This window comes from Thermobia domestica, chromosome 8, assembly GCF_964235325.1.
Source record: "Thermobia domestica chromosome 8, izTheDome1.hap1.1, whole genome shotgun sequence".
Classification (NCBI taxonomy): Eukaryota; Metazoa; Arthropoda; class Insecta; order Zygentoma; family Lepismatidae; genus Thermobia; species Thermobia domestica.
Genome location: NC_137461.1, coordinates 61,285,686 through 61,297,737, shown reverse-complemented (window position 1 = coordinate 61,297,737; position 12,052 = coordinate 61,285,686). Strand labels below are relative to the sequence as shown.

Sequence of the window (12,052 nt, the reverse complement as noted above, 5' to 3'; positions counted from 1 at the left end):
ACTCCGAATACGAAAACTAAACTGAACGAAATAAAATAAAAAGCGAACAAAAAACATTTATGCACGTAAAATCGAAGAAATAACAAAAACTTCATTTATCTAAAAATTTAATTAAAACATTATTATTACTTTATGTATAAAACGATAGTCCTACATATGACTACTGTGGTTAACTACACAAAATGGTGGTCGACTGTTCAAAGACTGAAGTTCAGCATTCTTAGTTTTGATATTTCAACGATAAAAAAAGTTCGAAAACTGGAAAAAAAAGAACACAGAAAAGAGTAAGGTACGAAAATGAACCAAAACAAGACACGTACAATGTAATTTCATCAGTTCATAAACTGGGAACTGTTCTAGAACCTTCCCCAATATTACACCCACTAAAGTTGTTTCTACCACATCACTCAGAACGTCGTTTCCGTTAGAACATTAAGCATTCATTTTCTTCGAACTGACATGGTGAGACGTCAGAATTTAAAAGGACAGATTTCAAATTTTGTAGAACAGAAACTGTCATGTCAATATATTTTTTTTTTTTCCTATGCCCAAGCTGTATCACTAAACGGAAAATGAAAAGCAGGTTCAACAAGTAAGACTGAATAAAGTTGAATTATTAACCACCAGGAAACATTAATACTAGACTAAGAAAAGCATTAAGCTTTTATATGGGTAAGGTTAATCAACAATGATACATAGTTCGTCTAGCAACTTTGTTTTCTGAAAGTACCTGTGTTAAGGGCGGCAATGTTCACAGTACAAGTATATTCTGGGTGTTATTGGTAAACAATACGGTTGCAACATTATACCTTTATCACAAAGTTCATGAACTCATTGAAATTTCACATTAAGGTATATTATGATCTTAACACGACATTTACAATCACTTCTATACGTGGGACGTACGGTCAGTATTTTGCTTGCTTTCTTGGTTACTGTCGCTACTCAAGAGGAACACATCATTACATTGAATATTCGAAAGTCACTTTCAACTTACAGGTTCGAGCAAGTGCTGGAATACTAATTGTAGCATCTTGTAGTAAGTGCTAAATTAGCCAGACACAAAGTAGTTATCACTTAACTCTACAGGAGTATTCGTTAAAAAAACTGAAAAATTGTGACCTAAAAACTTCTGAATAGTTGGTCGTATGTTATGTAGAGGAATTCAATGTACTATAATAATAATAATAATAATAATAATAATACAGGAAGTATACACATTGGACGGTTATATTCAGGAACTGATATACCAGTGGGGGACTGCAATGAAATTGAGTCAAAAAAAGACAAAAATATTCCCATGTCAAAAAGGGCATTCAAGTGGGCCTATTTTGTATTGTTTTGGAAATGGGAATTGTTCAATATCAATATATTTCGTTTATTTCGTGATGGATATTCTGCCAAAAACAACAATAATAATAATAATAGGTGAACAGTTCAATTGTTTTGATAATTAGGTCTCAGGCAAAAGCCTGAATGTGATCACGTACTAGTTTGTATCATTAGAAAAAAAGGTTAATTCTAGAGAACCTTAGGGTTCGTTCAAATTAATGTAAATAGTACAATACAAAACGTTTGACAAGAGAAAGGACATTCGGATCCTAACTCGAAAAAAAGAGCTTGGGTGGACATCGCAAAGCTGATGCTGTAGTTAACTTTTTTTTTTTTTTTTCCCGGTAAGTAGCATTTTCGGCTATTGTTTAGCTTTGGAGGGTCAGCTTTTTTGCGATATTCTATTCCGACTGGGTCGCTTTATGGTTTCGTACGTTAAATTACGATCAATAGTAGTAGTAACAACAAGCTAGAAGCCCCGCAGGGGTTTGCTGGGTTGTGTTCGACATAAAATGGGCAATCCTTCCACTTACCTTTACAGTTTGTACAATCCGCGGCAAAAAACCTGCAACATGAGCATATAAGTTTATTGTAAAATGACGAAGTCTTTTGTTTCAAAATAAGTGTGCACGGGAGGAGGCCGAGGTTTATCCTGGCGTGATCCGTTCCACTTAGACGTTATGTTCATTCCCTGTGTTGTTAGGCGTAATTTCACAATAAACTTACATCCTCATGTTGCAGGTTTTTTGCCGCGGATTGTACAGGTCCCCTACTGCCTTAAAAAATGTACGATATTCTGACTACTTGAACACCACTACCAACTCATTTCTTCTGTAAATCCTGTTCTTTGCCACTTTTAGCCTCCCACTACAAAACATTTACCGTACTTTCTTTTATGTATACTAGAACACTCACTTTCGAGTCCAAAGATTAACGCTTGACCTCCTGCGTAATTGCTAAAAGCTGTCTTATGTTAGCTAATTCCTTCTTTCTGCGACATCATTTGTCTCATGAACTAAATCCTATAACACGTAATTAAAACTATATTTTGTGGAAAGGAAACTAATAGAAAACACTTTTCTTTTAATTTTACCCAACATCTCTCTGAATTATGAACAGGCACAAATACTCGTCTATGTTTTTGCTCCCTAAATTCAAAATCAAAATCCTATTTAACCCATTATTAAAGTAGTACTCATTCTTAGCTTACATAATTAAAATATTAAATACGGTAACTACCTTTTAGCTTCACTTTAAAGTTACTACGGTATTTCACAATCTGAAATTTGTGAAGCCCCACCCGAAGAGCCCCTTTGTAGTATAATAGAATTAAAACCCATATCTGTCCCTGACTTGGTATTTAAGCCTACACAGAAGTCAAGCCATTTCTCCGCATATGAACAATAATTTAAAAACATGAAGCAGAATATGTACATTTAGATAGCTTTCATTCATATTTCACTTCTGAATTTTACATCGGGAAGGTTCTAGATTACTTGTCCCCCGTGTAGGGTAGTAGCTGGGTTGATTTCTTTCTGTACTAAAGTTTATACATTTAATTTTCACAGCCGAGCGAGCGTTAGCGAGTGAAGGCAGGTTAGAGCCCCGCAGGGCACGTTGTTTTCTGTCTTTATTACTCCTCAATGGGAAGGGGGACCAGTAATCTAAAACCTTTTACATCCTATGCTTCTGGCCTAATAAGATACTAGTAATGCATAAGTAAACTCATACACATCTCAAATGTGCTTTTTGTAAAAATGTTATGGAAATAAAAAGACCGATTTTGCTTTACATCGCTGCGCAACCATCTTCTGAAGTTGCTGGTTAGAACAGCGGAGTGAGTATCAAGATAGTTCGAGAACCGGAGACCAAGAACAGATTCGTGATTCCGCCACACTTTTTCAATTTTCATCGTTAGTCTATAAAATTAGAGCTCTCTCTTACACCATAACTACAACTTGTAAGCACCAGATTGCTATAATGATTATTCCTTCGGAGAACATGCCTATATATGACGAATAAGGACATAGGCTAACCGATTTTTATATCATATCAAATCCTCGGCAAGGCTGTAGAACCCAGGTCGCCCCTTCCCATTTAGCTGTGGACAGAAAACTTGCCCTCCGCAGCTCTAACTCGCCTTCCCTCTCTCAATAATACTATATGAATTAAATATAAAACTTTGGTACAGAAAGGAACCAACCAAGCTACTAACGTTTAAGCCGGAGACCCTGCTTCGATTCGCAGGCCAGTATTTTTTTTTTTTTTTTAACTCTGTATATGATTGTGTCTGCGTATTATTTGTCTGCTAGCTTATTTTGCTGTTTCACATCCACGATACTAGATTACAATAGTTAGTTTATAAAATAATTTTAGTGACACTATTCTGAAGTTTATCACCCACATTACGTTAAATTATTGTACAATCCGCGGCAAAAAACCTGCAACATGAGGATGTAAGTTTATTGTGAAACTACGCCTAACAGCACAGGGAATGAAAATGTCTAAGTGGAACGAATCACGCCAGGATAAACCTCGACCTCCTCCCGTGCACACTTATTTTGGAGCAAAAGACCTCGGCATTTCACAATAAACTTATATGCTCATGTTGCAGGTTTTTTGCCGCGGATTGTACCTGAATGCGAAACGGTGGATCACCACACATCTACAAATCGCTTTACAGAAGTATGTGCTACGAGGTAACGTATTCATTACCTCCAGTGAAAAACAAATACATACTCCCAGTTATCTCTGAGCCACAATGTATAAAGTCTGCCCGCTATGACAAATATATTAAAGGGCACTGTACCAGTATTTTTACTTGCTTCCATTACTTATGCACCGTCCGTTTCTAAACGACTTTATTTCTCTGGCTACTCTGTCTCATACCATTATCAATTTTCATATTTCTCCCTATATTACACACACACACATATATATATATATATATATATATGCCTGAATTCTACATGTGTATTGGAATCTTTGAAAACTGTAATGTGAAGTTTGTCAGCTATCAATTTAGTCTTATTACGCCTATCGTTAATTTTTCTCCTGGTCTACTAATTCTACGTAATTTTAACCCTGACTAGAACTTATCTAAAAACCGAGATCTAGTAACAGCGATATATGCTTATTTCACTAATTCTTTCGCAAGCATGGCTACTACACATGTTCTTTGATGTTCCCGACTTGGGTCGCATGTTACATTCAAGATTTCGAAGTACTGATTCTATATTAGCTACATAAGGTGCTTCTCAGACACATATATATGAATGAGGACGTAAGATTTGAGATCCTACACTACGTGAATTCCTACTTCTATCTCAGTATAAATAAAATGGCGAAATGCAATTTGCGACAAGTTCATGATTCGCCATGTTGGCACGATGTGCTCCGATACCCGGAAACCTTGACTGCCGAAATAGCCTTGCAGATTTTATATCTTTTTACATATTATAAGCTTATATATACATTATACAAACAGTACATGTAGAAAAGAACATAACATAATAAGATATAAAGTTATTTTTTCTATAAATTTTGGAGCTCTTACCTTCTTTCTGAAGTATATGACATGTTCGCTCACAGACAGCGCGAAGGAAAGGAAAGAATTTTATTACGTCACCTGCAATATTATTCTTGCGCCACAGAGTTTGGAACCAAATTGATTTATGTTAAATGTGGAAAGAAATATTGCAGAAAGCATAACTTTTAATAAATTTTTCGTTCAATATGATTTACTGACCAAATAAATTAACATAAAAGCTAATAATATAAAAGGACTATTTTAATAGTATATACTTCGGCGCAAGAATACATCTCAAGTACGTTCCAGGAAGTGAACGAATATACCCATAATGCATGAAACGACGAAAAGTCGAACATGGATGTGCGGAAAAGTAGAAAGTCACATGGCATTACAGCTGAACGCATGCCGAAGTTAGGGAAATTCACTTGACAACTGAATAAACCGATTAGTGAAATTCGCTTCGTTCACACTTTAAAATAATTTATAGTGTATATTTTTCAAGAATGTTACATTTATAAGTTGAAGTATATCTATATATTTTTTTATGTTTACTAGTTTTAACAATATTCATTTTACGCTGAAACGTCAATTCTCTATTTATTTTCTTGTGTCTTTGATGCTTAAAAGAAACATTATTCTCATATGAGATAAAACGGAAGGAAACTATTCCTTACTCTAGGTGAAAAAGCGTTTTGACATGAACCTTTATTCCGTAACGGTTTGCGTGAACACCAACGGAAAATCTGCGTTTTAGTTTGCGATAATAGGCATAGTATTTATAATTGACTTTTTGTTTGTTTGTTTTTAGTTTTACAATTTCTGTGTTGCGTTATGTTCCGTAATTTTGTGAAGTCTTTTACGGAAATGGGCATAGTCGAGTACGGAGTTCCTCAACCTGGAGGTCGCGAAGGGAGATGAAAATAAATGTAATTAAGATCTAGTAGCGAATTTTTTTTATAAGATTATTTTGAATTTCCTATTTTTCAGAGACATATTTTTATTTTCCAAACTTATTGTCAAACGCAGCAAAGAATCGTGAAAAAAAAGAACAACAAAACTGATGAAATACAATGACAATGTAAATACAACAAAAGTTGCATATTGAAATACAATTTTAGATTGAAATTGACTGGAATTTCAATCTAAAATTGTATTTCAATATGCAACTTTTCAATTTGCTTTTTCAGTATAAACTTTAGAAATTCGGTTGGTTGGAGTATAGGAGGGAGCTCTTCTATTGAAGAGAAGTTCTGTTGAGGAATTCTAATCCCCACAATTTCTTTGAGCAGTGTGCACTTTCTTGGTCCAGAGCTTATGGAATCACTAATAATCATTTTACAGTCGTCTATACCCACATAGCACAAGTACGTCCACGGAATGTCCGAGACTGAGCCCGCAACTGACGACGGGACATCCCGGGATTATCCGAATGTGCTCCCGGGACATCCACAGGATTTCCGCGGGAGATTCATATGTCCGCTAATATCCCGGGATACGGGATATTCAACGGGACCACGAAGGGATGTCTATTGGTTTTCCCTCGGACCTCCTGTCCCATCTGGGACGTCCCGTGTACATCCTACATGGGAATCCTTCAGGACGTCCCATGCAGGACGTCCATGGGATGTCTTCTCATTGTCCCGATAATCCCGGGAACCGAATGGGATGATTGGGATCAAAATGGGACATCCCAGGGACGTAGTGTGCCATGTGGGTACAGGGTATTACAAAAATTTGTCACAACATTTTGGGAATAGATTTCTCACATCAAAATAAGAAAAAAGTTAATTTGGACCTGTGGTCGGAAGTGCATAATTTCGTAGTAATAGGGTGCCAGAATTGGGAAAAAATGAAATTTAAAGGTCCATAGTTCCACTACTATAGGACCAATCGTAGTCGGGTCAAGATATCACTGAGAAACTTGTATGTGAACTATCCAAATATCCATCTTTCAGAACCTCTAGTAGTGTACAATTATTTTTAGAGAGGCTGTTTGGGAGAGCTTCATCAATCTCCACCTACCTCTCTAAAAATGATTGGATCATTCTTAAACATGGATATTTGTATTGTTCACATATTAATATACGAGTTCCTCAGTGATGTCTTGACCTGACTACGTTAGGTTCTAAAATAGTGGAGCTATCAAGTTTTCAAGTTCACTTGTTTCACGTTTTCTAAACCCTATAAGTCTGATTCACTTTTGAGCATTTTTTAAAAAATTTGATGTGAGGATCTGTTCCCAAAATATTTTGACACCTCTTTATAACACCCTGTAATATATAATAATGAATTAGCATGTTCAGAGTCTTCAATAAACTTCTCTTATGATTTTAAGTTTTAGTATTTATCTTACATTCAATGGAGAGCATAAAAAATTTAGAAAGTGAGCCAGATATCCATTAGCGTAGCTAGAGTTGGGAGTTGGGAATATTTTGTTGGGAGTAGGAGTAGTCATGTTTACTTACTGACAGGGTTGGAAAAAATACAGTTTTATTTGAAAAAGAACAAAACGTTTAAATCATGAAAAAGATGTTCAAAATGTTTTAAACATGTTTTAAAACAGACAAAAAAAACATGTTTTAAACATTTTGAACAGTTTAAAACACGATTTTAAACATGTTTCAAAATCATGTAATAACTTGTTTAGACTTTTTGCTCTTTACTTTTCAACCGACCTTTTCATTTATTTTATCCTGATTAAGAGCACTGTGTTTGGTGCAGAATATTTCAGTATAGATTAGTAATTCTCAACTTATTGCATATCACGACTCCTTTTAATTACACCCTCTTGCCAGAGACTCTCATAAATACTTTCTTGGTTGTAATAACTTTTTAGGTAGATTTTAAAATCTACTTACTATAGAGATTTCACACAATCTATCAATATGATGGTGAAACAAAAGCCCTCACCACCCTTGTGCGCTGAGAACGGGTTGAGGGAGAATGATGAAACTTTTAAGTGGTCTGACACATCAGATGGTACTATCAAGCATCATGGCTGTCATCTTTGATTGGTATTCAAAAATTTCAAATGCAAATGGAGTCATGTTACATGTTTTGAGGCTAGAAATTTACAAGAAATACGCTTAGCTTTAAAACAAGTCATTTTGGAGTTACTGCTTCTGAAAGTTTTCTAATTATGCTCTTAGGGGCTGAGATCGCGTTTCGTGGAGACATGTGGGTTTTTTAGTTGCAAAACTTTGATTACTATTTCAGAACACTCAGGCTAGTAAAATTATCCTAAAATAATAAATTTTCGAAAAGTAATGTTTGAAGCACACTTCATGTTGTGCTGACTTCAGAATATTTTCTGCAAGCTTATGTAATTGTTTTTTTTTTTTTTTTTTAAGTCAATAATTCATGAAAGAAAAATAACATTTGGGCGTTCAAGCACAATGGATCCAAGACCATTTTCAATAAGGTTCATGTTTGCTCAGCAAATGAATTCTATTTCCACACGTAATATCTTCGCAGTCAAGAGTTCGAAATAAATATAATTAAAACCACGTAAAAGGGCGTGGGATAGTTTCATATGGCAGCCGCTAGACAGGGGTGTCAGGGGGGCAGGAGGGCAACCGCCCCCACTCCACCCTGAATTTCAGATTTTGGGGGCACTAAGGCATTTTTTAGAAACCTTTCGATAAGCAAGGCCCAACAGAACGTTTTTGATGTTGAAAAATCAAAATAATTTGCGTAACAATCAACAATCGTAACACAACACAACAATCAACAATCCTGATTAATCAAAATAATTGTTTTGACAAATCAAAACAATTTACGTAAGTTTGAGGTCCTTACACCGAATAAAAAATACGGAGGAAATACAGATTATCAAAATTGGAAAGTTGTTCCAAATGATGTCCTTTTTTCTTCTCGTAAAACTCATGTTAAACGATTCTAAGTTGTACTGAGACTAACACGGGACATTCGCGAAGTGTTCCCTTGGGATTTGTGTAAAATTGATTTAAATGCAAAGTTATTCGTGGCCCAATGTGTATTGTACTAATTTAAGCGGCCCATACCGGTAATTTGCATATTTATGGGCCTTCATATATCTGGAATTCAATCATACATTACTATGATACTCGGTCACAATATTGGTTTTAGTTTCTTTAGATGTCACTGGACATGAATATGGACATATGCAAAACAAATTAAATCAAGTACTGCTTCTCTGAAATATGTTACCCACTTTGGCCGCTTTCTTGGATTCAGCTTTAGGTTTATCAAATGGAAATAGGTGCAAATGATATATGAAATTAATGCAAACTTTTACCGGAAATTCATTGGTGTAGTGAGTTTTACCGTAGCTTGTGCCATTAAATGTCAGGCACTTCGCGAATATTGAACCAAATAGAAAGTTGTGCAGGGCCCCGTGTGTATATGTAATGTTTGCATGAGTTATCGTTGATGAAATATTCTCTGAACTTGTATATTCTACATGCAGACACAAAGATGCCAATACGGAAATGGTAGATCTTCACCCAAATCTGGTCGTATCTGAATTTACATTAGGCATTTTGATCGTAATACAATACTTCCTTATTATAGTATAACATGGAAGTAATAACAATCACTCACAGAAATGTAGTAAGATTATGACATCTATGTTGTAAGGAGTTTTCCAGTTAGAAATTCTTTTTGATTTGTCAACATCAAAAACGTAAGCGTAACTGATATTAATCTGCAATGTATATTCGCGAAGTGTCTGAAGGGATTCAACATGTACCTAGGTAATACCTTCCAAACGGTACAAGCTACGATAAAATACACTACACCACTCCAGTGAATTTCCGAGAATATTGTAAATGAATTTGATGTATCACTTGCACCTATTTCCATTTGAAAAACCGAAAGTTAAATCTAATACAACGGATCCAAGATGACGGCCGGAGTGGGTAACATGTGTCAGAAGCGGTACTTGATCCAATTTGTTTTGCATATGCCCACATTCATGTCCAGTTACATCTAAAGAAACTAAAACCAATTTTGTGTCCGAGCGTTATAGTAGTGTATGATTGAATTCCGGATATATGAAGACCCATAAATATGTAAATTACCGGTATGGGCAGCTAAATTCAGTACAATACACGTTAGGCAACGGAAAACTTTGCATTTAAATCAATTTTATACGAATCCCGAGGGGACACTTCGCGAATGCATCCTGTGAGAACCAACATGTAGGCTACCGTATCAACGAATGCCTGTGATATTTTAATTTCAGGACCGCAATTTTGCAGAGAACCCTTTGTTTGTTTTCTGGATACAACACAAAAACTTGTTTCCATGATAAGTCTTTTATTTATTTTTTTTTTAAATCAGTTCTTCAAGTAGTCCAACCTTCGACTACGACATTTTTTCCCCCAAGTTTACTGATAAACATTTGAACAATACAATGAACGTTGAAAACAAGTGGAGGAAAAGAAACAGAATTGTAGATCACCACATTGACTTGCTGTAGACACGAGAAATCAAAACATTCACATGAGAAGAAAATAGTCTTCTGAATGAGTAGCACTTTTTTGACAATTTTCTTACTCTGGCATATTTTTTTTACAAAAATTAAATAAAATAAAAATATGTTTAAAACAAGCCTTAAAAATACACGTGTTTAAAACAAAATGTTTAAAACGTATATACAATTTGTTTTAAACAAAACCAATTGTTTAAAACAAGTTTTGATCATTTGTTTTAAACATTTTGTTTTAAACAAAACAACCCTGCTTACCGAGAATTGAAAGAACCTTACTAGTGGTCCAATGGCATTCTAGGAGAACAAATATTCTAGAGGGCTTGGACTCCTTCTAGTTACGCCTTTGCAGATATCCACAAAATGCTACTAAATGTACTAATAACTGGTGTCAGGATTTTTTTTTATAGGCAAGTAATTTTGGTATGCAGTTTTAAAGCTCATGATTGTCGAGTATCCAACTTTCTACATTATACGAAAACTCTTGAAAGCAAATAACATCTTGTACGTACTCTACCTCAGTCAGTGTTTCTTCCAGACATGTTCTTTTCTGGGGGGCACTACTCCCTGGAGCTCGTAGAGTGCCCCCTTCCCGGAGGAAACCAAAATAATACGTATATAATATAATCATAAATAAAAGTACCAACAGTGCCCCCAAAAACATTTTTTTCTGAAAGAAACACTGATCTCAGTGGTTCTCAACGTGGGCATTAACACCCCTCGCGGGCCACTAAAACAGAAAGAAATGATTGGGCCACAATGGACTATTTATGGGGATGTTGTAAGATTTCATGATCTATGATACCTTTTTTATTATTGGACGAAAGTCATTATATCTTTTATAGAAAGTGTATAGTTTTCACCAATAATAATAATAATAATAATAATAATAATAATAATAATAATAATAATAATAATAATAATAATAATAATAATAATAATAATAATAATAATTTGTAATGATAAAAGTTATCCAATCGAAAGTTAAAAATCGACATTATACCTCCGGTCAAAGATACATTCGTTGGTCTCTTTCTTTTTGAAAGTGAGGACGGCACGCATTATGTTTAAAAGAAGTTTAAATACTTTTTGAGGGGACAAATTATAAAAACAAAATTTCCCAATATTCTTCAATGTTGATTTTAAGAATGGAAGTTTTTTTCTGGTTCTTAGTCTGCTTCATCCAGGACCAGTGGCGTATCTAGGGGGGGGGGGCTTCCGATCTTACTTACTATAGTAAAGTATATAAAATATCTTGCAGAATTTTCATATTTTCAGGCAAAGCCCCTCCCGAAAGTTAGCAAAGCCCTCCCGAAGCAAAATCGTAAATACGCCACTGTCCAGGACTAACGTTGACTCTTGTGCATGGGTAGATTGGTTTAAAATGACGGAGACGAAAAGAACATTCGCATTAATCCAAGAGAGCGCTAGGCTCGAAAAGGTATGAGAACCACTGTTAAAATTCACTTTCTAAATCATTAAGCTGTTCATTGAAATTGTAAAAGTAGGAGTGGGGATAAGTAAAGAGCGTTAAGTAGATTATGATCCAATTTAAATGGACGTCAAGCCAAGTGGCCATAACTATACATCGTAACAACAATGACATAATACAACCAATAGCCTCTATTAAAACCACGGCGCTGCATTGTGAGTCGCTCTTATTATAACTATCGCTGTAATACGCCGTTGGTGGTTTTGGTAGTCGCAGTTCGAGTTTC

At 35.2% G+C, this 12,052-nt stretch overlaps 1 protein-coding gene across 2 annotated transcripts in view; it reads right to left on the bottom strand.

Moving 5' to 3' along the window:
• eIF4A (eukaryotic translation initiation factor 4A) overlaps positions 1–5,044 on the bottom strand; it is a 42,660-nt gene extending 37,616 nt beyond the window's left edge. For both annotated transcript variants that reach the window (XM_081768527.1, XM_081768526.1), the window contains exon 1: positions 4,889–5,044. In XM_081768527.1, the coding sequence (XP_081624653.1) occupies positions 4,889–4,911 (23 nt within the window). In that variant the 5' untranslated portion in view covers positions 4,912–5,044. The remainder of the gene's footprint in view (positions 1–4,888) is intronic.
• Positions 5,045–12,052: the final 7,008 nt, after the last annotated feature.